Here is a 24,123-nt window from a genome sequence, read left to right on the forward strand (position 1 = left end):
TGAGGAAAACAACACAGCAGATCTATATAACAAATTGAGGGCCAGCTTTCTCTTGGGGGGGAGAGGGTGCGGGGAGCCTGCAGCCACTTTTGGTTGCGGGGGGGCACCATTCTACCTCGGTTTTGGTTTCGGCTTTGGTTTCAGCCAAAACTGTGGTGAATTTCAGCCAAAACCAACAAACCTGGTTTTGACCACCCTCTAGCGCACGTGACTGCAGGCATACAATTATAGAAATGCCTTTTAAGTCACTTACAGGTGCCCTTATAGAATAGTGTTTAGGACTTTTGTGTGCATAAGTGAAACTTTTTGCTGCAAGGCATGCGTGACTACAGGTGCATAGCTATGAAATTGCCTTTCACATGTCTTCTTCCTCCCCTCAGCGCTGAAAGATGACCGGTTCCAGCTTGAGGAATTCACCCAGAAGCAGGTTAAGATCCGTGTGTCCAATGTGACACTGGAAGATGAAGGAGGCTACTTCTGCCAGCTCTACATGGAAGACACACACCATCAGATTGCCACGCTGACTGTGCTGGGTGAGTCTTGCAACAGGGCACCATTGGAGAGAAAGGCATCGCAGCTGTAGACATCTCTCCCTGAATATTACTGTGACCCTTGCCTTACCTCTGATCCCCTGTATAGTACCTTGACCCCTACCTTTTCTCCCCGCAGTGCCCCCTGACAATCCACTGGTGGAAATCAAGGAACAGGCTGTAGAAGGGCATGAGGTGGAGCTGAACTGTATTGCACCCAGAACCAAACCTGCGGCCACTCTTCGATGGTCTCGAGACCGACGAGAGCTAAAAGGTGAGTAACCGTCTCACGGAGGATTCTTCTTGTCTGCATTTCTGTGTCTGTGTCTTTCTTCCTATCTCTTTCTCCATTTCTGTGAAATCTGACTGAAAAAGCTTTTTCCTTACAGATCTTATTCAAGCACAGAAAAAGGTGCCAAAATGCTGAGTGTGAGGGCTGTATCTCCTAGCTCTCTCTGCCTGTTTTGCTTTGTCACTGAACTATCTCAGTGAAATTATAATAGATTTTTTCATATGCCTTATCATATCATATATCATCGCACCTCTCCACACTATACACCAATATATTTAATGGCAGTAAATGCTGAAAAATAATACATAAACCTAGCTTTGACAATCCCCCTGGGGATCGGTAACACAGATGACCCAGCGTGGAGGCGGGATACTAGTTAGGGTTTGATCAGCCCTCCCGCTGCACAGCATGCACACTCCTCCGACCATGCAGTGATAACCTTTTATTAAAAGCCCTGGCTGTGCGTGTGTCAGATTAACAACGACGGGGCGGAAGAGGAGGGGGGGGACTGCAGAGGGCTGTAATTCTTTCCTGCTTTGTCCATTAATAAAATCCTATTTAGATAAAGGTCCCTGATTACTGAATGCATAAAATAAGCAAGGCATTGTCAGGGCTGGATGTAGACATAGGGAACGGAGGCACACATCTAGGGTATCAAATTCTGAAGATGCCCCAAAACTGGGGCTTGAGACTCTCTCTCTCTCCCCCCCCCCCCCCCCCCTATACACACACTGTGCACTCTCTAGGGTTAATCTGTTTGTGGCTGTAACCCAATGATCTTGGTCAAATAAAGTTGTGTGGACCCCCCCCCCCCCCCTCATCCTGGGGTGCAGAATAATGATACACCTGTGGACAGCCTACCCAGATTGTTACCCCAAATATGGGTTTTGTGACACTATTTGGGGTTCTAACCCACAGTTTGGGAAAGCTTTGCTCTAGGAGACTTCTCTTCCCACCAGTCCTTTGCCTACAGGCACCATAATCCCAGTGTATCCCTGAACTTGGGGAAGGGTTAGGGATTCTGGCATGGGGGGACACTATAGGTGCTGTGAGATCCCACAATGAAAAGAGGATATGAGAACATGAAAGAGTTTCAGCAAAGTGACCAGAAACCCCCACCCTGATAGAGAGAAAGACAGAGACAGACTCTGAACCTCTGCCCCAGTCCCGCCACTACCACTAACACCATCACCACCTAAATCCAGAGCTGCCAAGTTACCCAGTTCCAGGCTGGAGACTTTGTGGCCAGTCCTGGTGTTGAACTTGCATCCTGGAGCAGTGTAGGATTTGTAGTGCCTGACCCTGCCCGTCGAAATGAGTGCTGCAAGTCCCATAATGCACCAGGGTGGGGTGATCGAAAATCCAGGACTGTCTCAAAATCTCCAACTTGGAACTGGGTAACTTGGCATCTCTGTAAATCTCTCTCTCTCTTTACCTGTCTGAGTTGACTTCAAGTTCTGGTCTTTCCCCTTTGCTTCTATTTGCATACAGCGCTGGGTCTGTCTGGTATCAGAATAGAAATAAGTAGTAGCATTAATATTTGCGAGCAACATGGAAAACCAGAACTGGATCAGCCTGTCAGAACTGACCTGGTGCGAGGGGGGGGGGGGGGGGGCAACCCTGCATTTCAAATGGGTGTGCCTAGTTTTTCTCTGTCAAACATTCAACATTCAAGAAAATGGGCGAGAGAGTTTGTACGAAATGGGGGGAATTTTATAAAGCAGGTTTTACTTTTGGGAAAGGGCTCTTGTGAATTTACATGACTGAATATATGTGAACTGACGAGCAATGGCATAGCCAAGGGTGGGTCCGGGTGGCCTCAGGCCCACCCAGTAGCAGCATACCTTTGATGTGGCTGGCAGGGATCCCCAAGCCCCGCCAGCTGAGAACTCCCAACAACTGTTCCTCCTGCATACCTTGGAAATAGCAGATCTTCGCCTGCAGCGAGCATCTACTGATACATACTGTTCGCACCAGCCCCACAGCCTGCCTTCTGATGTATTCCCACCTATGCGGAAACAGGATGTTACATCAGAGGGCAGTGTGCATTAGTTGTTGCTCGCTGCCGGTGAAAATCTGCTATTTAAAAAGTTTGCAGAGGAGGGGCGATGTTTGAGAGACTATATGGCATGCAGACGAGAGAGGGAGAGACCAATCACTTGTGGGACAGGGCGGAGTTCTTCTGCCAATCCATCTTGGGCCTAGTCCCACCCAAGATTGGGGGTCTAGCTACGCCCCTGCTGACATTCATCCGTACATGCAGGCATTCCCGGGGATGGAGTTGGACAGAATGGGGCAGACCTGTACAGTAGGGATGGGCTGTCATTTGTGACAACATGTCATTTACAAGTGTGCAGTCTTTTTAAAGAACGCACGCTGCTTCCTGACAGTGGCCATGAGTGATGGTTTGCACATGCATGCCCTATTGGGAAAGATTGCACGTTCTTTAAGAGTGTGTCCTCTGCATGTACTGCAGAGTATTTAAGAAAACTGCACTCTCTTTGCACATAGGCCTAAATTCTATATATGGCACCTGAAAAATCCGCGGGGAAAAAATTACGCCTAGGTGTATTCTCTAAAGTACACCTAAATTTTGTAGAATAGACTTCAATTTCCGTGCGGGCCATGTAGGCCACATTTTACTTGGTGGAAATCCCGACGTCTAAATTAGGCGCAGATCAGGTGTATTCTATAATAATGCGCATAGATTTTAGAAGTGCCCACGCCCCACCCATGTCCACACCCCTTTTCAACTATGTGACTCAGAATTTAGGCACACCACGTTATAGAATACACTTAGTGAGCTGTGCGCATAAATCCTAATTAATGCCAATTAGTACTGATAATTGCTTGTTAACATCCAGTTAGCGCTGATTTGCTCGTTAACCAGTTAAGTTATGCACATTGTTATAGAATATGCTTTGGTTTCTGCATGAATTATCAGGCATCATATATAGAATCTGGGGGATAGTGCTCTTGATGACATTCATTCCTGAGCAGAAAAACACCTGGAAAGCAACAATACAGACATTTTTTGGCTGCCTATCTCTGCTGCACTGGTGCACACAAAGAGAGTGTGCATACATGCACGTCTTCAGAACAGGTGTAAATTTGTGCAGTACAGTTTGTTTACTATAAGGGATAGTTCTGGGAGGCTATTTTAAAAATACCAAACAATAAATACAGTCTGCATATCCCATAACAAGTTCAATGCTGATAACAAATTTAAGAGGACCTAGACAAACCTACGGAATATAGAAAGTACAGAAAATATATCATTCAGGGGCAGACTGACCATACTGGCAACTGGGTACTGCCCGAGGGCCCAGGGCTGGGGGTGGGGGCAGTGCTTCCCTCCCACGTGTCCGATAAGTGACGTCTTTCTCTCTCCTCTGGAACTGGAACCAGGACGCCCCCGTCTTCTCCTCTTGCGCTGCTATCCCCGAACCCCCTCTTCACAAGAGGGGCACCGGCAGATAAATCAGCCATCTGCTGCTGATGCCGGAACTTCCCTCTGCCACGGCCTGCCCCCCTTCTGACATCATTTCCTTCTTCTACAAGTGCAGGCTGCGGCACAGGGCCAGTTTAGCTGCAGGACTAAAGGAAAAGGTCAGTGGCAGGAGGAGAGGGAGGCAGCAGGACAGGAAGGGGGCAGCAGGACCGGGGGGGGGGGGGGCAGCAGGACTGGGAGGGCCCAATGGTCCTCATTGCCCAGAGGCCTAGACCACTCTCAGTCCGCCCCTGATAACATTACATCACTTTACAAAAAGATCTTGATAAGATAAATGTTTTTGAAACAGCCAAGTTTTAAGGCATTCCTGAAATTGTAAATAACTCACAGATAGACTAATGTCCATTGGTAAATCATTCTACATTTTTGTAGCAATGAAAGGGAAGATGGATATAAAGATCTGGTTATATTTGATTCCTTTTCTCACTATAAAATGTAATTTCTTACCATCTCTCAACAGTATCTCCTTACTAAAAAACGGTAAAGACACAAGCATTGACATATAAAGTAGAGCTTGACCATATAAGATTTAAAAAACCATAGTACAAACTTTAAAAATTATACATGCCTGTATAGGCAACCAATGTGCTTTAATCATTAAGGGCCTCTTTTACAAAGCCTCACTAGCGATTCCCGGTGCGGCAAATGAGAGGAAGCCCATTCAATGTCTGTGTAGTTTCTTCAAATCTTATTTGAACATCCTGCATATAATATATTGCAATAATCAAATTGGCTGACTCAATCTCAAAATAAATTCTCTCTTATCTAGGGTGTCTCTTACCTAAAAAGATTTTTTTTAGAATGATGCACTATTATGATCAAATGATAAAGTACTATCCAGGATACCTTCCAGCAGGGGCGGCTGACAGTGATCTGGGCCCCCGGACAGTAAAGGTCATTGGGCCCCCCAACTGCTCTCTGCGCCGCTGAACCCCCCACCCCTAGCCAAAAGGTATGCACACACACACCTCATCCACTTTTGTTTCCAGTCCCCCTACACACTATAGCCCCCTCTGTTTGCAGCCCCCTCGCACATGACAGCCCTCTCCCCTTTGTTTCTAGCACACCTCCTGCACACTACAACCCCCTGAGCCTCAGTGGGCCGTCCTACCTTGAAAGGTCCTAGACGTCTAGTGGTCTCTTCAGGGGCAGGAAATAACCCACTCTTTCCTGTCCGCTACCGCTGCTCTGCCCAGCACCGCCACATTTTCAAAATGGCTGCCGAGACTTCTTGTGGGTCTCGACAGTCTTGGCAGCCATTTTGAAAACGTGGTGGCGCTGGGGAGAACAGCAGCAGTGGGCAGGAAACAGTGGGGTTCTTTCCTGCTCCCAAAGAGGCCACTATACCACCAGGGCCTTTCAAGGTGGGACTGGGGAGGGCCCACTAAGACTCAAGGGACTATAGTGTGCAGAGAGAGCCTCCGGGCCCTCGGGCACTGCCCAGTTGCCCATATGGCTGGCATAGAGGCTGGCAAAAAATATTTTCAAAGATTTTTTTGAGGGTGGGAGGGGATTAGTGACCACTAGGGGAGTAAGAGGAGGTCATCCCCGATTCTCTCCGATGGTCATCTGGTCAGTTCGGGCACCTTTTTGAGACTTGGTCACAAGAAAAAATGGACCAAGTAAAGTCAGCCAAGTGCTCGTCAGGGACGACCTTCTTTTTTCCATTATCGGCCGAGGACGCCCATCTGTTAACCACACCCCAGTCCCGCCTTCGCTGTGCTTCCGACACGCCCCCGGGAACTTTGGTGATCCCTGCGACGGAAAGCAGTTGAGGGCGCCAAAAATCAGCTTTCGATTATGCCGATGGGCAACCCTGGAAGAAGGACGCCCATCTCCCGATTTGTGTTGAAAGATGGGCGCCCTTCTCTTTCAAAAATAAGCCTGTTATAGGCTCTTATATACCTTTTATAAGAACATAAGAAAAGCCATGCTGGATCGGACCAAAGTCTATTAAGCCCAGCATCCTCCTTCTGACAGTAGCCAGTCCTCATAAGGCATATAAAATTTTAATAAACATAAACAAGTACTCAGCAGGTCTCAAAAAGAACACCTGTTTCCCATAGTTTATTTTATTTCCAGGGATCAACAGTGGCTCCAGCCCTCTGAGATCACCATGATCATTTATTTATTTATTTATAACAAGATTTATAAACCGCATTATCCAAAAATTCTAAGCGGTATACAGAAAACATATGCACAATTCAATAAAAATACTAACAAAATAACCTAAAACAAATACAGTAAAACAATATATTCCTCCAAAACTTAAAATATTTAACCAAAGCTCTAAGAAAAAAAGTAAGCTTTAAGTAATTTCCTGAACTGAAGATAACTTTCAATTTTTTGTAATTCTGCTGGGAGACTGTAAATTTTTAATCTAATATCTTCTAGTGCGATCTGCTTGGAAGAGGTAATATTTAACAATTTGTCTGCGGATCTTAAAGGACGAGGTGGACAATAAACCTGCAGAACTGTAGCTAAATGAATCAAAATATCCCCATGCATTGTCCAATAAATCAAACACAAAATCTTAAATTGAACCCTCCATTTCAGAGGTAACCAGTGAAGTTCTTGAACTACTGGAGAGACATGTTCATACTTAGAAATCCCTGAAATAAGACTAGCTGCCAATTTTATGCAATCTGAAGCGGTTTCAGTACATAGATAATCCCAAAAAGCGAGTTACAATAGAGAGAACACCAAAGATTGTAAAACAGTTCTAAAATTTTAATTAGATAATAGATCTTTTAATCTATGTAACATTTTCAATTAAAAAAAAATTTCCTTAACAGAATTTTTACATGTGATTGAAATGACAGAGTAGAACCAGCCAAAATACCTAAGTATTTAATTTCTCAGTTATATCCTCCAGCAACAGATTCCACAACCTATCTGTGTGCTGTGTGAATAAAAAACAACTTACTATTATTTGTTTCCATTTTGCTTTTACACTGCCCCTCAGTTGCACATAACGCCTTGTTCTGAAGAAGGTGGAAATGTGAGTGTGTATTTTGTGAGTATTCTATAAAATATACATCTACATGGCACCTCCAACCCTGCTTCACCTAAGCTACGCTCCCAAGAACAGCTACATGAAGTAGAGACCTGCACGGAAATGGGGATTGCGGAACCCACAGGATTCCTGCAGGTATGGAAGAGGTTCCACGGGATTCCCACAGGGATGGAAGATGTTATCATGGGATTCCTGGGGGGATGGAAGAAGTTCCATGGGATTCCCGCAGGGATGGAAGATGTTATCATGGGATTCCCTCAGGGGTGGAAGAGATTGCCGTGGGAGTCCCACAGGAGTGTAGTCAAAATCTCTGGTGACTCCAGAATGAGGCTTGGAATGCAGTGAGAGAGGCAGCTGGAACACCAGACTGAGGCTTGGAATACTCCTTGGCTGAATAGTGAATACCTTGCAAAAAACCACAGGAGGCTGTTGGGGTTGGAAGGCAACAGAGGGCTGCAAGCAAGTAAATAATAGCATTGACTGACTCCTGCGGATACAAGTGGGGATGGAGGAGATTAATTGTGGGGATGGAATGGGTCTTAGAGGGTACAGGTGGGGATGGGTGGGGGAAGGGTGTAACTTCTGTCACCGTACAACTCTAACATGAAGCACCGGTATCAGTGCACACTATCTTGGAGCATGGACATATACGCATATTGAGCTGCATGTTTTTTAAAGAGCCTTTTTCCATGTGTACAATATGCTTAACATCAGGACTGACTTAAGGTGTGAGTCAGGTGAGGCACTGGGTCAGGAAAAGTTCAAGGACATCAATAGTCTGCCCCAATGGCTCACCTTTTACAGCCGCAAGAGCATGCCGCTCTGATCTCACCACTGTGCTCTTCCCCCTGTACTACCGTCGGCACACTAACAGGTTTCAGTGTGAGGACAGGTTCTTCTGAACAATGGGATGTACCTATTCTTGCATTTAAACCCGCAGCAATGCCAGTGGCAGCACACGGATAAGCCCACTGCATCAAGAGCAAGGCAATGCACTCGCGCTACTGTTTAAAAGATGTGGTAGAAGCTGATGCATGCGGACAGGCAGACATCCTGGATGGAAGTTGATGTGAGCGGCTGAGAGCTGATGAGGCCTCAAGATGAGGATGCCAAAACAAAAGTTGGCGCATGGTGCCACAACCTCTAGAACCTGCCCTGCTTTTCATTTAGAAATTGCATTATGGAGTAGATTCCGAGAGCTAAGTGCTATTCTGTAAACGGTGCTCCCGTGTTGCCAGCCATTTAAAGAATTGCACTTAGTGCCAGGATCCGCGTCCAGTTTTGGGCACGAGGATCTACACCAACTGAAACCTGGTGTAAATCCTCGCACCTGAATTAGGTGCATGGATCTACCGTATTCTATAACACTGCGCACAAATTCTAGGAACACCCATGATCCATCTATGCCCCTCCCATGGCCACGCTCCATTATGGGATCTACACGGAAAATTTATGCGCGCATCTTCCTAGTCAGGATTCTAAAAAGACGTGAATGTAAATTCTAACTGTTGGCAATTAGCACCAATCATTGATTGTTGGTGCCCAATTATTGGCACTAATTGGCTCACTATTCAATTAAATTGCACATGCAAATTGGGCACCATATATAGAATTGGGGGGGTACATGAATATATACTTAGCTAAGGTGGTATTCAAGGTCCCTCAAATTCTATGGCACCTTAAGTTGTGCCCGCTAATTTGGCTATGCAGCCAAATTGTGTGTATAACTTAATTGATTAACATGCTAATCAGTGCTGATAATTGGTCCTTAACCAATTAGCGGCACTAATTGGCTTTAATTAGAATTTATGCACACAACTTTCTAGGTGTATTCTATAATGCAGTGCACGTAAATTCTAATGTTGGCAGCTGAAAAGGGGGCATGGCCATGGATGTGGAATGGGCAGGTTGTAGGCATTTCAAAAAACTATGTGCGCTATTATAGAATAAACCTGATCTGTGCCTAACTTAGGCGCAGGTAGGTTTTAGGTGGCCTAAATGGGTGCACCTAAATTTTAGGTGCATGAATGGCACTTGAATGTGTTCTGTAAACCAGTGGTTCCCAAACCTGGTCCTGGAGGCACCCCAATCAGTCAGGTTTTCAGGATACCCACAATGAATATTCAAGAGAATATTCAATGAATATTCAGTATCCCGCGGGAGGTGGTGGTGGAGATGAAAACAGTAATGGAATTCAAAATTGCATGGGAGAAACACAAAGGAATCCTGTTTAGAAGGAATGGATCCACGGAATCTTAGCGGAGATTGAGTGGCAACACCAGAAATTGGGAAGCAAAACCAGTGCTGGGCAGACTTCTACGGTCTGTATCCTGATCGTGACTGAATAGACAGGGATGGGCTAGAGTGTAAATTTTAAGAGGCTTCAGCGTTAGCTTCAGAACTTTTAGTACAAGAACAGTGCTGGGCAGACTTCTACGGTCTGTGCCCTGAGAATAGCAAGGACAAATCAAACTCGGGTATACATATAAAGTATTGCATACCATGTAAAATGGTATCTTGTTGGGCAGACTGGATGGACCGTACAGGTCTTTATCTGCCGTCATTTACTGTGTTACTATGTAAGAGAGAGATTTGCATGCAATTGAGATAGTGTATGCAAATCTCTCTCATTAATATTCATTGTGGGTATCCTGAAAACCTGACTGGCTGGGGTGCCTCCAGGACCAGGTTTGGGAACCACTGCTATAAACTATGCTTAACTTTGGGTGTAGTTTATAAAATCATGCTAACTGCATGATTTTACAGCACCAATTTTTAAGGTGCCATATATCAAATGTCCCCCTTTATGTTTATTTAGTACAGGTTTCTTTGTTAATTTTATGAATGCTATTATGTAAATTGGCTTGAACAAGTAGGGATGCTGGTTTTGGTGGTACACAAATATTTGCATAATGAAAAAGACTCCAAAAGTGGGACAAATGCAAGGATTATAAATTATTAAATAAATCCCTGGTTCTGGGGATGTATTTCAGATTATAATTCTGCCCTGATAGCAGGATACACATACTTCAGATTTGGGTTGGATTCTCGATTGTCTGAGTTCACGGCCAGGTACACATTCAGATACAGTTTTTAGGTCCCTTCCTCAGAGAGCTTACAGTCTGTGCACTTCAGGAAATGGAAGGTGAAGAGACTTGTCCATGATCAGTAGGAGCATCGGTAGAAGAAGCAGAATTTTGAACCTTGGCATCCCTGGTTCTCTGCCTGCTCTTCTAATTACTAGGCTATTTGTTAGCTGCTATAGCTGTTGTATCTCCTCTTTTCCCTCAGTATTATACAGAATTTTCGCTGCTCCTGTGTTGTGAGAAGGCTTTGATTTTTCTTCTGTGAGCTTTGGGAAATGTGCATCTCTTCTCTATGCATCTCTTTTCTCTTTTTATTTTGCATGGTACAGGAGGAAATACAGTTCTGTTTCTATTTCTCTGGTATTTTATTGCATGCTGAGCCAGCCTTCTTAGGGCTTCCAGTTCAGTTTTTGTCTGCCTATTTCTCTTTCTAATTTATAGTCCCTTATTCTGTATTTGGTGAAAGGCTGTCTGTGGTCTGCATGTGAGGGATTCTGCTAGCATGTGGATTTTGTGGAGTGATCTGTAGCTATTCGGCTTGTTCTGTTACCTGTTGCACCAGCCCTACGCCAAAGAAACTAGGAGGACGATCAGGTCACAGGGCCTGGGCTGCAACCCTCTCCATTTTTTTGCCACCACCACTGCTGCCATGCCTCTGAGTCCATGTAGCAATCAATGAAGCACCAGTCATAATGCTGAAGAATCCTCTGGCCTATGCACTCAGGAAGGCCTCCTGGTCCTGCGCTCTCTGATGCAACCGTAAACATCAAGGGGATGAAACCAGTAGGGCATATTAACTGAAAGGCTCAGCTGTACTTATGGCGGCTGATGCTTTGTTGATTGTCACTATGGGCTCTGAAGCACAGCAGCAGCAGTGGTGGCAGTAGAAGGGAGGGCAAGAGGTTTGATGGGGAGAAGGAGAGTAAAGGCAATGGTGGAGTGGGGGAGAGGAGAGAGGGGGTGATACTGGACAGATGGGTAGGAAGGGAGGGAAGAGAGAAGGTATGCTGGATGGATAGGAAGGGTGAGAGGGGGTGATGAAAGGGGGATGATGTTAGAAGGGTTGCAGGGAGGAAAAAAGAGTGAGGGCAATTTTGGAAAGACAGAGTGATGCTGGACAGGTAGATGGGAGAGATGGAAAGAGGGGATGATGCTGAATGGGTGGGTGGGAGGAAGGGAAGAGAAGAGAAAAGAGGCAATGATGGAGAGGGAGGAGGGAAGGGAAGAAAAATAGATGTTGGACGGGGAGAGGGAATGGGAGAGAAGAGAAAAGGGAGATGCTGGATCAGGGAGGAGGGGAAGGAAGAAAAAAGGGAGATGATGGACTGGTGGAGGGGAGGAAAGAGAAGAGAAAAGGGAGATGCTGGACAGGAAAAGGAGAAAAGGAGAGAAAGAAGGAGGAGGGCATTAAGTTAGAGATTGCATGGTGCACCGTCTGTGCAGTGGGAAGTATATTGGTCTTCTAGGGCTAAGTGAAATATTTGCAGTTTTGCATTTTCATGGGTAGTGATGTTGCTTATTGACTCTTGGGAGTCAGTGTAGTTTTGGTACAGTAGGTTTGCTATAAAGGTTCTGAATGTGATTTTTTTTCTTTTGCAGAGTTTTGAGTTACTTCACAAAGCACCAGGAAAATGCATTTGTATCACTGTTACTGAGAATACCAAAATTTTAGTATTATATGTGTGTGATTCGCTGTTATAGGAAGATTGGTAGAATAATGGTTTTACTAGGTGTTGTAACTACTCAGAACTTTTTCTTGCAACTAATTTAAAACTCTTGATGATGTAGTTTAAAGGTACAAAACAAGAGGATGGGAAAAACAAACCTCATGGATGTGTGACAACAATACAAGAAAGAGTGAGGCAAAAGAAGGAATGAGAATTCAAGAAATTCAATATAGGACCTTTAATCTAGTGTGTAAATCCAACATATCAAGGACCGAACACTGTCATGTTTCGGAGTGTGCGCCTGCTTCAGAGGTTAAAACCTGGATTATATGTTGGTGCAATAGTCCTGTATATATCAGGGGCGTAGCCACAGGCGGGCCTGGACGGGCCCAGGTTCACCCACTTTCCCTCCAGGCCCGCCCAGCCAACATGCTCGTACCAAGGGCGGGGCGGTCCGCACCAGCTCCTTCGACTGTCAGACGACCCTCTTCTCCAGCACCCAGCCTTTTAAAAAAAAATGGGCGAAGCGCCTCGCGTCTGCTCTGCACTGCTGTACAGCAAGCAAATTGCCTCGTCGCGTCGGCCTTTCCTTCACTGTGTCCCGCCCTTGCGGAAATAGGAAGTTACATCAGAGGGCGGGACACAGTGAAGGAAAGGCCGACACAACGAGGCAATTTGCTTGCTATACAGCAGTGCAGAGCAGACGCGAGGCGCTTCGCCCATTTTTTTTTTTAAGGCTAGGTGCTGGAGAAGAGGGTCGTCTGACAGTCGAAGGAGCTGGTAGGCAGGTGGGCTCAGATGGGAGAAGGGGCCTGGAGCTGGAACTGGGGTCTGAGAACAGGGCAGGAGAGAGAATGGGGCCATGCCTGGGGCAGGTGGGAGAATGGGTCTGGGGCTAAAAAGGGGGGGCCTAATGCAAGGCATGTGGATGAAGGGAACTGGGGGCTGATATGAGTATGCTCTCGACTGCCACACTTGGCCACAAATAATAGAGAAATGCTGAGCGTGGTGTCTGTGGAGTTGCTGACTAGATTGTTCCTATATTGACTTGCTGGAATCTTCGTTCCTTCTTTTGCCTCACTCTTCTTGTGTTGTAGTTTAAAGGTAGGCATAATCTTCAGCAGGGGTTGTGAATCCAGTCCTTAGAACATACCCAGCCAGTCAGGTTCTCAGGATACCCACAGTGAATATTCATGAGGTAGATTAGCATACACAGTCTGCTCTATATGCAAGCCAGTCCATTGTGTTTACTTTGGGAACCCAGCTGGCTGGCTCAGCATATTGGCTGGTTAGGTAAAATGTAATGTAGTGTTGGAAAGGTTTTAGCTTTTATCAGAAAATCATAATTTTTATTTTATACAGGTTCACCTGCAGGGCTCGTGATTTGCAAGTTTAGAGCTTCCTGCGCTTAGGTTAAAAAAAATGGCCAGATTGTCTACAGAGAGCACAGCTAACCAGTGTGTCACAATAAATATTCATGTGAGATATTTGCATACATTGGGATACCCAATGCATATTCATTGTAACAATCCTGGAGACCTGACTCACTAGCTGAACCTCCAGGAAACACAGTCATAGGGCATTAGATATCTTGAGTAATTTAGTTTCAGTGTTTGGGTTTAGGTTCTCTCCAGGACCTGGAGCAGGGCTGGCTTAACCATTAAGCAGACCAGACAGTCACCCAAGGAGGCAACTTCTGGGGGGCAGCAAAGAGCAGCTGCAGTCAAACTAGGTCTGACAGCCACACAGACTCAAAGAATCAGCACTGTGTAATTTTATATTTCTGTGCATTTTTACAGGATTGTCTTAGCAGGGGTGGTATTAGGGTGATCTCGGGGGGGGGGGGGGGGGGAACAGAAGCCTACAGGGCTAAAATTTTAATTGGGAGGTACATGGTTTAAGGTTTATTTTTGCAGCAGCCCTGTACATAAGTACATAAGTAGTGCCATACTGGGAAAGACCAAAGGTCCTTCTAGCCCAGCATCCTGTCACCGACAGTGGCCAATCCAGGTCAAGGGCACCTGGCACGCTCCCCAAACGTAAAAACATTCCAGACAAGTTATACCTAAAAATGCGGAATTTTTCCAAGTCCATTTAATAGCGGTCTATGGACTTGTCCTTTAGGAATCTATCTAACCCCTTTTTAAACTCCGTCAAGCTAACCGCCCGTACCACGTTCTCCGGCAACGAATTCCAGAGTCTAATTACACGTTGGGTGAAGAAAAATTTTCTCCGATTCGTTTTAAATTTACCACACTATAGCTTCAACTCATGCCCTCTAATCCTAGTATTTTTGGATAGCGTGAACAGTCGCTTCACATCCACCCGATCCATTCCACTCATTATTTTATACACTTCTATCATATCTCCCCTCAGCCGTCTCTTCTCCAAGCTGAAAAGCCCTAGCCTTCTCAGCCTCTCTTCATAGGAAAGTCGTCCCATCCCCACTATCATTTTCGTCGCCCTTCGCTGTACCTTTTCCAATTCTACTATATCTTTTTTGAGATACGGAGACCAGTACTGAACACAATACTCCAGGTGCGGTCGCACCATGGAGCGATACAACGGCATTATAACATCCGCACACCTGGACTCCATACCCTTCCTAATAACACCCAACATTCTATTCGCTTTCCTAGCCGCAGCAGCACACTGAGCAGAAGGTTTCAGCGTATCATCGACGACGACACCCAGATCCCTTTCTTGATCCGTAACTCCTAACGCGGAACCTTGCAAGACGTAGCTATAATTCGGGTTCCTCTTACCCACATGCATCACTTTGCACTTGTCAACATTGAACTTCATCTGCCACTTGCACGCCCATTCTCCCAGTCTCGCAAGGTCCTCCTGTAATCGTTCACATTCCTCCTGCGACTTGACGACCCTGAATAATTTTGTGTCATCGGCGAATTTAATTACCTCACTAGTTATTCCCATCTCTAGGTCATTTATAAATACATTAAAAAGCAACGGACCCAGCACAGACCCCTGCGGGACCCCACTAACTACCCTCCTCCACTGAGAATACTGGCCACGCAATCCTACTCTCTGCTTCCTATCTTTCAACCAGTTCTTAATCCATAATAATACCCTACCTCCGATTCCATGACTCTGCAATTTCTTCAGGAGTCTTTCGTGCGGCACTTTGTCAAACGCCTTCTGAAAATCCAGATATACAATATCAACCGGCTCCCCATTGTCCACATGTTTGCTTACCCCCTCAAAAAAATGCATTAGATTGGTGAGGCAAGACTTCCCTTCACTAAATCCGTGCTGACTTTGTCTCATCAGTCCATGTTTTTGTATATGCTCTGCAATTTTATTCTTAATAATAGCCTCCACCATCTTGCCTGGCACCGACGTCAGACTCACCGGTCTATAATTTCCCGGATCTCCTCTGGAACCCTTCTTAAAAATCGGAGTAACATTGGCTACCCTCCAGTCTTCCGGTACTACACTCGATTTTAGGGACAGATTGCATATTTCTAACAGTAGCTCCGCAAGTTCATTTTTTAGTTCTATTAATACTCTGGGATGAATACCATCAGGTCCCGGTGATTTACTACTCTTCAGCTTGCTGAACTGACCCATTACATCCTCCAAGGTTACAGAGAATTTGTTTAGTTTCTCCGACTCCCCCGCTTCAAATATTCTTTCCAGCACCGGTGTCCCCCCCAAATCCTCCTCGGTGAAGACCGAAGCAAAGAATTCATTTAATTTCTCCGCTACGGCTTTGTCCTCCTTGATCGCCCCTTTAACACCATTTTCGTCCAGCGGCCCAACCGACTCTTTGGCCGGTTTCCTGCTTTTAATGTATCTAAAAAAATTTTTACTATGTATTTTTGCTTCCAACGCTAATTTCTTCTCAAAGTCCTTTTTTGCCCTCCTTATCTCCGCTTTGCATTTGGCTTGGCATTCCTTGTGATCTATCCTGTTACTTTCAGTTGGTTCTCTTCTCCACTTTCTGAAGGATTGTTTTTTGGCTCTAATGATTTCCTTTATCTTACTGTTTAGCCACGCCGGCTGACGTTTAGTCTTTTTTCCCTTTTTTCTAATACGTGGAATATATTTGTCCTGAACCTCCAGGATGGTGTTTTTAAACAGCATCCACGCCTGATGCAAGTTTTTTACTCTGCGAGCTGCTCCTTTCAGTCTTTTTTTTCGCCATTTTTCTCATTTTGTCGTAATCACCTTTTCTATAGTTAAACGCTAGCGTACTTGATTTCCTAGTTTCACTTCCTTCAATGCCAATATCAAAACCGATCATATTATGATCACTGTTATCAAGCGGCCCTCGTATCGTTACCCCCTGCACTAGATCATGAGCACCACTAAGGACTAAGTCTAGTATTTTTCCTTCTCTTGTCGGCTCCTGAACTAGCTGTTCCATGAAGCTGTCCTTGATTTCATCAAGAAATCCTATGTCCCTTGCGTGTACAGATGTTACATTAACCCAGTCTATATGCGGGTAATTGAAATCCCCCATTATTATTGTGTTGCCCAGTTTGTTTGCGTCCCTGATTTCCTTTAACATTTCCGCATCCGTCTGTTCGTCCTGGCCAGGCGGACGGTAGTACACTCCTATCACTATCCTTTTCCCCTTTGCACATGGAATTTCAATCCACAGTGATTCCAAGGAGTGTTTTGTTTCCTGCAGAATTTTCAATCTATTTGATTCAAGGCTCTCGTTAATATACAATGCTACCCCTCCACCAATCCGATTCACCCTATCACTACGATATAATTTGTACCCCGGTATGACAGTGTCCCACTGGTTATCCTCCTTCCACCAGGTCTCAGAGATGCCTATTATATCTAATTTTTCATTTAGTGCAATATATTCCAACTCCCCCATCTTATTTCTTAGGCTCCTGGCATTCGCATATAGACATTTCAAACTATGTTTGTTGTTCCTAAGTACATCATGCTTAGTACTTGACAGTATTAATTGGCAATCTTTTGTCTGATTTTTATTGTTATTTAAAGATACCCGATCTACTACAATCTCTTTTGCAACCTCACTATCAGGATACTCTATCTTCCCTGTTATGGTGATATCTTTGAAAGATACCTTATCCCGAACCATGCTCTTTTGAGCGACTGTCGGCCTTCCCCCCATTTCTAGTTTAAAAGCTGCTCTATCTCCTTCTTAAACGCCGATGCCAGCAGCCTGGTCCCACTCTGGTTAAGATGGAGCCCATCCTTTCGGAATAGGCTCCCCCTTCCCCAGAATGTTGCCCAGTTCCTAACAAATCTAAAGCCCTCCTCCCTGCACCATCGTCTCATCCACGCATTGAGACTCTGGAGCTCTGCCTGTCTCTTGGGCCCTGCGCGTGGCACAGGTAGCATTTCAGAAAATGCTACCCTGGAGGATCTGGATTTCAGCTTTCTACCTAAGAGCCTAAATTTTGCTTCCAGAACCTCTCTCCCACATTTTCCTATGTCATTAGTACCCACATGTACCAAGACAGCCGTCTCCTCCCCAGCACTATATAAAATCCTATCTAGGTGACGCGTGAGGTCCGCCACCTTCGCACCAGGCAGGCAAGTCACCAGGCGATCCTCACGTCCACCAGCCACCCAGCTATCTATATGCCTAATGATCGAATCACCAAGTACAACAGCTGTCCTAACCTTTCCCTCCCGGGCAACATTTGGAGATATATCCTCGGTGCGAAAGGATAATACATCCCCTGGTGGGCAGGTCCTGGCTACAGGAGTACTTCCTACTTCACCAGGGTGATGCTCTCCTTCTAGGAGACCTCCCTCCTCCAAGGTAGCACAGGGGCTACCTGACTGGAGGTGGGACTTCTCTACAACATCCCTGTAGGTCTCCTCTATGTACCTCTCTGTCTCCCTCAGCTCCATCAAGTCTGCTACTCTAGCCTCTAGAGAACGGACACGTTCTCTGAGAGCTAGGAGCTCTTTGCATCGGGCACACACATATGACACCTCACCAATTGGGAGATAATCATACATGTGACACTCAATGCAAAAGACTGGATAGCACCCCTCTCGCTGCTGGACTGCTGACTTCATCTTAGTGTTTTTTGAGTTTTTCCGTAATTTAAAACTTGCTAAAGTATTAAGGATATCAGCCTATCACTAACTTACAGTTCCTCCTTTAAACCCCAATCTTCAAGTTCCGAAAGCACAAGCAAAATTTGTTCACTTACCAGAGAAATATCCTCTTCTCCCAGAACTTATTAGAAGGAAAGCTTTCGGCGCGCGGCACCTTGAGCAGAGGCCCCGAGTGGATCGGAACGGACCTGGGAGTCACTCCGGCGAAGGCTCCGAGGATATGCAGATGAGCTGCAAGTCCTCCACGGCACCTGAGAAGGCAACCGGTGGGAGAGCTGGGCACCTCTCAACCAAGAAAAGGCTTACCAGGGGTTAGGCCGAAGCCAGCATTCCTCCCCCTGAGGGTCACCTGATCCTGGCTAAGAAGTACCTGGTAGCTCTGGGTAGGTGGAGCGAAAGCCCTGGGTAACTGTGGCGAAGGCCCTGGGAAGGTCGGGGTGGATTTGGGAGTCACCCCGGATGCAGCTGTGAGGATATGCAGAACGCTGCAAGTCCTCCACAGCACCTGGTAGGAGCACTGTGCACCTTGAGCAGATGCCCCGAGTGGATCGGAACGGACCTGGGAGTCACTCCGGCGAAGGCTCCGAGGATATGCAGATGAGCTGCAAGTCCTCTACGGCACCTGAGAAGGCAACCGGTGGGAGAGCTGGGCACCTCTCAACCAAGAAAAGGCTTACCAAGGGTTAGGCCGAAGCCAGCATTCCTCCCCCTGAGGGTCACCTGATCCTGGCTAAGAAGTACCTGGTAGCTCTGGGTAGGTGGAGCGAAAGCCCTGGGTAACTGTGGCGAAGGCCCTGGGAAGGTCGGGGTGGATTTGGGAGTCACCCCGGATGCTGTGGAGAGATCACTGATGGAGCTGACCAATGCATTTTTTCTAGCAAAAGAGGTGCCGGTACTCAAATGCCAGGCCACCCTTCAGGGGTGGGGTGATCACTGAGAGACCCACCCCACAATAGCCAGGCCCCCTGCAGCCAGTCACAGAATCTATGGCAAGGCAGAATTTGTATGTAGAGCCTGAGCTCTTTCATTAAAACTTGGGGACCATAAGTCAATTGTAGCAGACAATGGAAAAGGTGCTGGTACTCAGTACCACCAAGTACCCCCTCAAAAAAAGCCCTAGAGCTGACAGACTGTCTAACTCCTCACTCCTGCCTGAAACTGTCTGCAGGAAGAGAACTGTTCCCCTGTTTGTCTCACTTGTTTCTCCCTGCAAGGAGAGAGATGTATTTCTTCCCCCCCCCCACCCACCCCCACCTCAAACACACACACTTTCAGACTGGGAAGATGATCCCTGTCTCTCTCTTTCTCAGCTGAGACAGAAGTATCCCTTATTTCTCTTTCTTACTTTACTACTACTACTACTACATTACTAAAGCGCTACCAGATTTACGCAGCGCTGTACAGTCAAACATGAAGAGAGACAGTCCCTGCTCAAAAGAGCTTACAATCTAAAGGACATAACAACAGAGACAATCAAATTAGGACAGCATAGTACATCTGATTACACAATAGTTCATAGGGACAGACTAATAGATCTAAACAGCTAAAGACAATTAAGGTATGCAAATGCATAATACAGACAGATTGGTAGTGGTATTGAATAGAGGAGTAATGGTTAGGTTAAGTGCCAAAAGCAGAGTCGAAAAGATGGGCTTCGAGCAAGGATTTGAAGATGGGTAGGGATGGGGCCTGATGTATCAGTTCAGGAAGTCTATTCCAGGCAAAGGGTGAAGCGAGGCAGAAAGAGCAGAGTCTGGAGTTAGCGGAGGTGGAGAAGGGAGCAGAAAGGAGGGATTTGTCCAGTGAGCGGAGGTTCCGGGTAGGAATGTAGGGGGAGATGAGGGTGGAGAGGTAAGGAGGGGCAGCAGAGTGAGAGCATTTGTAGGTTAGTAGGAGAAGCTTGAATAGTATGCGGTAACGGATCGGAAGCCAGTGAAGTGACTTCAGGAGAGGGCTGATGTTAACATATCGGCTCTGGCGGAAAATAAGACGTGCCGCGGATTGAAGGGGGGATAGATGGCTAAGTGGGAGGCCAGTGAGGAGCAGGTTGCAGTAATTTAGGCGAGAGGTAATAAGAGTGTGGATGAGGGTGCGTGTGGTGTGCTCAGAGAGGAAAGGGCGAATTTTGTTGATGTTAAAGAGAAAGAAGTGACAAGTTTTGGCCGTCTGCTGGATATGAGTGGAGAAGGAGAGGGAGGAATCAAAGATGACTCCTTTAAGGATAAAATGGTGTGGTAGCCATGTTAGTCCACTTTTAAGGGTAATAAATAAAAAGAAAACAAAACAAGAAAATAAGATGATACCTTTTTTATTGGACTAGCTTAATACATTTTTTGATTTTCGAAAGTTAATCAAAAATGTATTAGGTTAGTCCAATAAGAAAGGTATCATCTTATTTTGTCTTTTTGCTCTGTTGTATTTCTTTTTATTCACATTCAGGAGAAAAGCGTCCCTCCTTTTCTCTCTCTCTCTCTGGGAGAAGAGAAGTGCCTCTGTTTTTTCTGTCTTTGGAAAGAAGCATCCAGAGGGAGGGTGTTTGAAGGGTGAAATTACAAAGCTGCCTCAGACCTGGTCTGTGGTAACTCCGAGAAATCCTGTCTCAGAAATGGATGAGGTGGGAGCCTTTCCTTTCCCTGATACATGTATGTGAATCTAGTGCTGCAGCTGACATCTTTAGCAGGAACATACCCCTGCTCCAGATTTTAGCATCTCCCTGCACCATCCAGTTTTTATTTGACAGTTCTTACAGGCCCATGGTCGGAAGCTCCTCACTGTTCCAAACAGCACTCTAAAAACAACACTGGAACAGGCAGGGCTATAACGCCCCTATGATCAAAGCTAATAGCATGCAAATTTATACGCGCTATTAGCTCTGATCATAGGGGTACGACTGTGGGGGGATTGTGTCTGAGCATGAGCCCAAGGCACAATCCTCCTGCAGAAGTTGTTTGGCAGGTCTGTGCTGTCAAAAGCCCAGACCTGTCAAACAGCAGAAGAGGTTTGACATGGCCAGGATTTTCTTCTGTCAAACACAAGGCCTGGAGGTCCACCCCCAAAACACTAAAGAACAGTGGTAGTCCAGTGGGACCGCTACTTCCCCCCCCCCCCCCCCCAACTTTGAAAAAATGGTCTGATGGTCCAGTAGGACTGTTACTTCCCCTCCCCCCCCCCAAATAAACCATTGAAAATAATGGCCTGGTAGTCCAGTGGGACCGCTAGCTCTCCCTCTCTTTCTCTGTCCCTCCTGGTACCTGGCACCGCCCCCCCCCCCCCCCCCCCCACACACACACACAGCTACCTTGTCCGTAGTTGGAGGAGGGAAGGACTAGCATAATGGACTCCTCAAAATGGCGGCACCCTGCCCAGTGTTAGTCCCTCCCCCCACAGCTATGGTCAAGGTAGGCCACGAGGGTGGGGGTGCCGGGTGGGAAGGAGGAAGAGAGGGAGGGCTAGCGATCCCACTAGACCACCAGACCATTTTTTTTCAAGGTTGGGGGGTGTAGCAGTCCCACTGTTTAGTGTTTGAGGGGGTGGACCTCCAGGACTTGTGCTGGGGGGCGGGCTTAGGTTTGACAGGTCCAGGAGAAAATCCCAGACCTATGAAACCTCTTCAGTGGGTCTCTCCCATTCCTCCCTCTCCAAGCTAGCGTAGGGTTAGCAGCGGGAGCAGTACCCTTGTTTGGTGCGCGGCCTGATGATCATTAGGAAGGAATGTGACAGACCCTCGTTTGCACTTGCATGCAATTTGCAATCAGAGCTGGCGAGCACGTTGTTTCATGTGCTCACCGGCTCTGATCCCGGGGCACAGGCAAATGCAGGTGCTAGTTCAGAGCTAATGGCCTCTAGCACCCGCGTTTGCTTCTGGTCATAGGGGCATCAGTGTCAGTATCTCATCCATAATCTTTCTCTCCTCTCACTCTGTTTCACTCAGCCTCTCTTTTTCTATGTAAACATAAATTGAACCTGACAGCAGATAAAGACAGTAAAGCCTGTCTAGTCTGCCCACTGCAGGACCTCAGAGACCACTCTGCCTCCAGTTTTCTCCTTATCTTCATGCAACCAAGATTCCTTTTTGTCTCACTCTCTCTCTCTCTCCTCCTAGCAGTTGCTTTCTCGTGCCTTTTTTCTCTTCTCTCTTTCTTGCTTTTAGCTTCCCCCAGAACAAGAAAGATGGTATCTCAGCCTGCGAGTGGTGCTGAGGAGTCTCTCTGAGGGTTCCTCCATCCCTTACTCCCTCCACTTTTACATCATATCTACAGGGCCGGTTTTAGACATGGTGGGGCCCTGGGCAGAAATTAAGGAGGTGACTCTGATTCCCTCTCCTCTCCCTCCCCATGATCCGGGCATCTCATACCCTTCTCCCCACCACGGTCCATCATGTCCCTCCCTTCCCCTCACCTTGCAGTCTTAAAAAATTTATTTCCCTTCTCAGAGGGCCCCCGGCACAGCAGCCATCCTCACAAGCTGCCTCTGGCTGCCCTAAAACTTTCCCTCTCCACCGCGATCCACCCAGGTGGAAGCAGGAAATTGCATCAGAGGGGGGCAGATTACGGCACAGAGGGAAAGATTTGTGGCAGCCGGAGACAGTTTGTGAGGATGGCTGCCGCACTGGGGGAGGGTAAATAAATTTTTAAAGAAGATTGGGAAGTAAGGGGAAGGGAGGAAGAGATGGACTGTCGTAGGGAACAGAGGAAGTGATGCCTGGACTGCGGTGCTCCCTGGAACTGTGGGGCACAGGGCAGTTGCCCTGTTTGCCCTCCCCCCCCCCCCAACATATCTCTCTCTCTTTCCCTTTCTCTCTCCCTCTCTTACGCTATTGGGATTCAGCCTGCGTCTCTGCTTCTACCTTTCATTTTTTTCACCACTGTGTACACGCTTTGAAATGTAAAATTCCTGAAAAAGCAACTGTAGATGAAAATCTGTTCAGACCAAGAATAACAAGACTGAGCTTGGGCAGGTGTGCCTGTGTGTTTGTGTGTAGGGTGGGGGCAGAGGGGGTGAGCATGGAGAAGCAGGAGGGAAGGGAGATTCAAAATAAAGAGAATAGGATCTATATCTGGGGGGGAATTTTATAAACCAATGATTAGGTAAGAGTTGGAAAGGGGGCCTATTGTGTAACAGCACCTTAGGTACCTATTTGCTGTAAAAGGCAGCCAGAACCAGCAACGGTAGTGCACAAATCCTTGTGCACAAATTTTGCACATGCTCTGAAGAAGGAAGTAGAAAGAATGCAGCGGGACAGCCCCTCACACCTCGAGAGAGGTAAAGCTTGTATTTCACACTGTTTACAACAAGTTTTATTGTAGTTTCTAGAGATGGGGTAATAAAAGTCAGCAATCAAGAATTGTGGCCAGTTGATCCTCTTATCATTATTTTATTCAAGTGTACTTCAACCCTTGTGCAATAACGTTCATAATTTATATCCCGCTTTAAAATCAAAGCGGGTTACAGTACAAAACATTCATAATGTAAAAGAAAACCACAACAAACAAAACAATTGTATAAAATCATAAATCTCATTCAATATAAATATAAACAGAGCAAAACATGGGAAACTGCCAAAGAAATAAATTCAATCCTATCCATCAATAAAAGCTTATGAAGATGTAAATGTGCATGTGCACTCTGCATGTATGGCCATGTATTTTGTAAACTACATATGCATACATGACAACTCCATCCCTACTCCACCCAAGCCAATCCCATACACAATGCACCTACCTATAAGTACATGTGCTCTTGTTGACATGCTTTACATGTGGAAAACACTGTCTAAAATTACCCTCATGAAGAGTAGTTCTATAATCTAGGTGCCCCTCGCATATGTAAATGTGTATAAAATACTAGCACTTATGTATGAAGGCCCGGATTCAGTAAATTTGGGTGCCAGAAACAGAGGCATAGCCAGACCTCGATTTGGGAGAGGGCAGGAGCCCAAAG

At 46.2% G+C, this 24,123-nt stretch overlaps 1 protein-coding gene across 1 annotated transcript in view; it reads left to right on the plus strand.

Annotated features, from left to right (window-relative positions):
* CADM4 (cell adhesion molecule 4) overlaps positions 1-24,123 on the plus strand; it is a 392,193-nt gene that overhangs the window by 284,645 nt on the left and 83,425 nt on the right. The window contains exons 3-4 of the mRNA XM_030213287.1: positions 381-533; positions 670-804. Of these exons, the coding sequence (XP_030069147.1) occupies positions 381-533; positions 670-804 (288 nt within the window). The remainder of the gene's footprint in view (positions 1-380; positions 534-669; positions 805-24,123) is intronic.

This window comes from Microcaecilia unicolor, chromosome 8 (assembly GCF_901765095.1).
Source record: "Microcaecilia unicolor chromosome 8, aMicUni1.1, whole genome shotgun sequence".
Lineage (NCBI taxonomy): Eukaryota > Metazoa > Chordata > Amphibia > Gymnophiona > Siphonopidae > Microcaecilia > Microcaecilia unicolor.